This window comes from Perognathus longimembris, chromosome 25 (assembly GCF_023159225.1).
Source record: "Perognathus longimembris pacificus isolate PPM17 chromosome 25, ASM2315922v1, whole genome shotgun sequence".
Lineage (NCBI taxonomy): Eukaryota > Metazoa > Chordata > Mammalia > Rodentia > Heteromyidae > Perognathus > Perognathus longimembris.
In genome coordinates, this window is record NC_063185.1 from 2021453 (window position 1) to 2025843 (window position 4391).

The window sequence follows — 4391 nt, forward strand, 5'->3', positions numbered from 1 at the left end:
ACGCGGGATGAGCAGGTGGGAGAGTTGGGGAGCCACTGACGAAGAGCTTGCTACTCGTGAACAGACATGCTGCACTACAACCTCTTCCTACAACTGCTTGAGGATGGTTTAAATTAAGAACCACCGTGATCTCCTTCATGTGGCCCCATGTGGTGGCTGCGCTTCGCAGGGTGGCTGGGGTGGCTTCTGCCTCCTTGGGGCGGCTGGAAGGTAAGTGGTGATTTGGGATTCGGCTGGTGCTTCCTCTCCTCCTGGTGAATGGCAGAGGAGATGATGCTTTCCTCCTCTGCTGCCCCCCCCCAAGGCCACTGCCCTCCAGCTCCTGGCTCCCAAGGTCTCTCCACTTGCACTGCAGCGACTAGCTCAGAATAAACCATTCACGAGGACCACTTCATGTCTTTTCTAGATAATAAAGGAGGAATTTGGCCAGACAAGGTTTCAAAAAACACATTTTTTTTTGATTCCTTAAATTCACATGATAGGTACCCGGGGTGCCTCCATTACAGAGCGGCTGATTTGAAAGGGAAATTTCCCTCCGTGAGATGCTAAGCGGGATGAAGGCTTCTCCAGGGTTTGCAATGGTAACGCGTGCCTCACCTAGTCCCATAACTTCCCTATGTGTATTGGTTTTTCTGAAAACTTCCTATAGCATATGCCACATTCTGTTAAAAATTACTCATGCATGTGAAATGAATTAACTTCATTTACCAACACGTATGAGTAAGACTGAGAAGGGCCTAAGCTCGTTGACATTAGTGTGGAGAAAAGATCTGGCATTTTTAGCTATGTACAGTTTGACATGAGGTAGATTTTTAAAATTTTGTTTCATTTTTTCTGTTAAGTGTACCTCACTGTGACTGTAAAGGTGATATAGAGGGGTTACAGCTACATAAGTCAGGCAATGAGTACATTTCTTTTCCAACAGTGTCGCCCTCTTCCCTGTTTTCTCTCATTTGCCACCGGTAAAGATTCAAAACTGGGTGTTTCACAGGTTTGTTTCAGTCTCCTCATGGGTGTTTACTCAGACGAGCTGAAGGGGATGCTTGAAAAGCAGGTTCACTACCACAGGGCAATCTTGGTGCTTTTTCTTCTTCTGTTACTGCCTCCTTCCCACTACTGCTGTGAGTTTGTATGCTGTAACTATCTATCTATCTGCTCATCTATCAATCATCTATCTATCCACCTTCTATCATCTATCTTCTCTATATCATCTGTCTATCATGTATCTTCATATATGGGCAGCTGCTGCAGCCTGTGGACTTTCGGGCTGCTCGGCGTGCGCTCGGCGGCGGGGCAGCAGCGCAGCCTCCTCTGGGCCCTGGAGCCCTGCGCCTGCGGCTGTGGCGCTCTGCACACCGAAGGAGAAAAAGCTTTTGTTGAATTCTTGACTGATGAAATTAAGGAAGAAAATAAAATCCAGAAGCACAAATCCCTACCCAAGATCTGGAGCTTGGGAGCTGGAAGTGAATGGAACAGAGGCTAAATTAATTCGGAAAGTTTCTGGAGAAAAGAGCACTGTCACTTTCAACATTAACAACAGCATCCCACCAACATTTGACAGTGAGGAGGAGGCCACGCAAGGACAGAAAGTTGAAGAACAAGAGCCGGAATTGACATCAACTCCCAATTTCGTGGTTGAAGTTACAAAGAGTGATGGCAAGAAGGCCCTGGCACTGGAATGTCACTATCCAGAGGATGAGATTGGACAAGAGGAGGAGGCTGAGAGTGACATTTTCTCCATCAAGGAAGTTAGCTTTCAGGCCACTGGTGACTCTGAATGGAAGGATACAAATTACACACTCAACACAGATTCTCTGGACTGGGCCTTGTATGACCATCTGATGGATTTTCTTGCGGACCAAGGAGTGGACAACACTTTCGCAGATGAGCTGGTGGAGCTCAGCACAGCCCTGGAGCACCAGGAGTACATCACCTTTCTTGAAGACCTCGAAAGATTTGTCAAAAGCCAGTAGCACTGTGAGAGACAGCAAAGGCCTTAATTTTACAGCTACTTTTGGCCAGTGAGCAAAACTACCCTGTCAATAGAATCATGTGCTTTTCAAATGGTTATCATCCTAATATCATGGGGGAAAAATGACAAGTTTAAATTATTGATCCTGCACTCACGTTTACTATTCATCCCATATTTTTTTCTGTACAAATTTATGTCTGGATTTTTGTATAACCTGATAGACAATAAAATTGTTTTATCTCCTCCAAAAAAAAAAACATGGTAGGTAAAAGAACTATTCACAAATATCAGGAGAGAAGAAAGTTAATTTACTGATTACTGATTACATAAAAGTATTTGAATATAATAATTATATGTGTATATTTACTCCAATGATAGTATATCTAATGTCCTCTTTGATATTTTCGGTTAGCCACACATGATTTCATTTTGACACGTCCATATATTAATACAATGTAAGCTATCCCTCCTAATGTGATTTTCTTAGGACAGAGTCTCGCTGGCATCCCACATTGGCTTCAGATTTGCACTTTATCTCCCTCTTGCTCTACCAAACTGAGCAACTAGGGAACGTTTAGTCATAAGTTTATAATTATTTGTATTCTTCCAGAAGTATCTCCTTTGGACACTGCCTAATATTGCCCCATGTTTTAGCATGATAAACCCTTTAGCATAATAACTTGAGGACTCTCTACCATAGAAAAGAGAACTGTTCTGCCTGGTAACCTCAGGAACTCAGATGCCATGGAGTCTAAGTCCATCAGCTTCTTTCAGATGTCACTTTCACAGGAACAGTATCTCTCTGATGACTTCCAGTTCATTGCCTTTTCATTAAATCTCTATTATATCTTCAGCTATTCTTCTTAAGTATTTACTGCAACTTTCTCCACATCTGAAGTGCTAACAGACATATAGCTTCAGTTACCTGAAACATATTGGTTGTTTCTCATACTTTTATTTTCCTATTTTAGAGCTAAGTAAAATTTAGGAAAATCAAAGGGAGAGAGTTGAGTGAATGTGAATTGGCAGACACTCAAAAAAAAATATCCTCGATTATGGAACACTTACCCACTAATACTGATAACCGGAAAGCCTTCCCAGGTTGACCACGTTTGCATCTCAACGAGTTTGTTCCCCTCTGCTCCCTCTGAGCTCACATAAAGCTGGCAGCAGCATCCTGGAAGCTTCGTGTGACACAAAGTCAGGAGACTAATTAGGAGGTCAGTTAACAGGTAGCAGTGAGCAGGAGGGGAAGAGGACAGCGGAGGGCTAAAGCATGAACGGTGGTGGAATGGCAAAGCTAATGCTTCCAACAGCAGCTCAACCAGGGGGAGGCAATAAAATAATAGTATCACAGGAGTCTTTCTAGAAACTGACAAGACAAGACTACTGAGAGCAAATATCCCAGCTGGGTTAGACTATGTATACATGAAGTATCTTTTAAATATAATTTGTATACAGTTATATTGTAGCTTCCTTCCTCTATTAAGATATGTATGTGTATATAAATGACATACATGGATATAAATACACATAAACTACCACAAATAAATTGCATATACATTAGACACAGAGAGCATGTGCAAAATATCAAAATCAGAAGTTAACTCAGGTAATTCCTGGTTGTTGCCAAACAAACACTGAGCAAAATTGTGATGCCAATAATTACCAAAGGAAGCTTATCTTCATAATCGGGCTCAAAAAATCATACAAAAATCACAAACTTTGTCAAAAAGGATGTATGCTTGTAATAGGTAAAGCTATTCAGACTGGAAACAAAGTGATAATTATATTCTACTGCCCAGCTTCCACCCAATGAATTATTTTTATTTCATTGCCTCTTGGAAATTCTCTCACTAATCACCTTCTGATTCAATATATAGCAGTCTTACCATAATTTGTCTGGATGAGGAAAACTTCATTTAACTTGCTCAACTGAAATAATGTAGAAAAGTGACATTTTACAGCCACTACATAAAAACATGTAAAATCTTGTTTAAATGAATGCAAATAAATAAACCATGCAATTTTCAGTGATAAGAATCACAGAAAAATCATGAGAGGCAAAGGGAACTTTAAAATTTATCATACTGAAACACATTTAGACTTTACCACTGAGCCATAGTACATATGACTATTGTTTTATACACAGTTAAACGCATCCTACATATTTATCTGTATGACTATGGTAAAAACCAATAACAAAGGCTGGCAAGAGTGGAGGAAAAACAACTTTCACAGAGAGTTCAGAAGTATGTAAATTTACATACCGCCAACTATGGAAATCAGTATGGTATTTTCTCAAAAGAGTAAAAACAGAATTCCATATGAATCTGACTATATCACTCCTGGGCATATATCCAAAGGAATCAAAGCCAGCAAATAATGGGAATACAAGTAAATTCATGTTTATTGAAGA

At 40.6% G+C, this 4391-nt stretch overlaps 1 protein-coding gene across 1 annotated transcript; it reads left to right on the plus strand.

The window, feature by feature from the left end:
• Window positions 1-1234: 1234 nt before the first annotated feature.
• On the plus strand, window positions 1235-2221 carry LOC125341763 (complement component 1 Q subcomponent-binding protein, mitochondrial-like). Its single transcript, XM_048333862.1, is given in 2 exon segments — window positions 1235-1440; window positions 1442-2221. Coding segments are annotated over 2 exon segments (738 nt in total). The 3' UTR covers window positions 1974-2221.
• Window positions 2222-4391: the final 2170 nt, after the last annotated feature.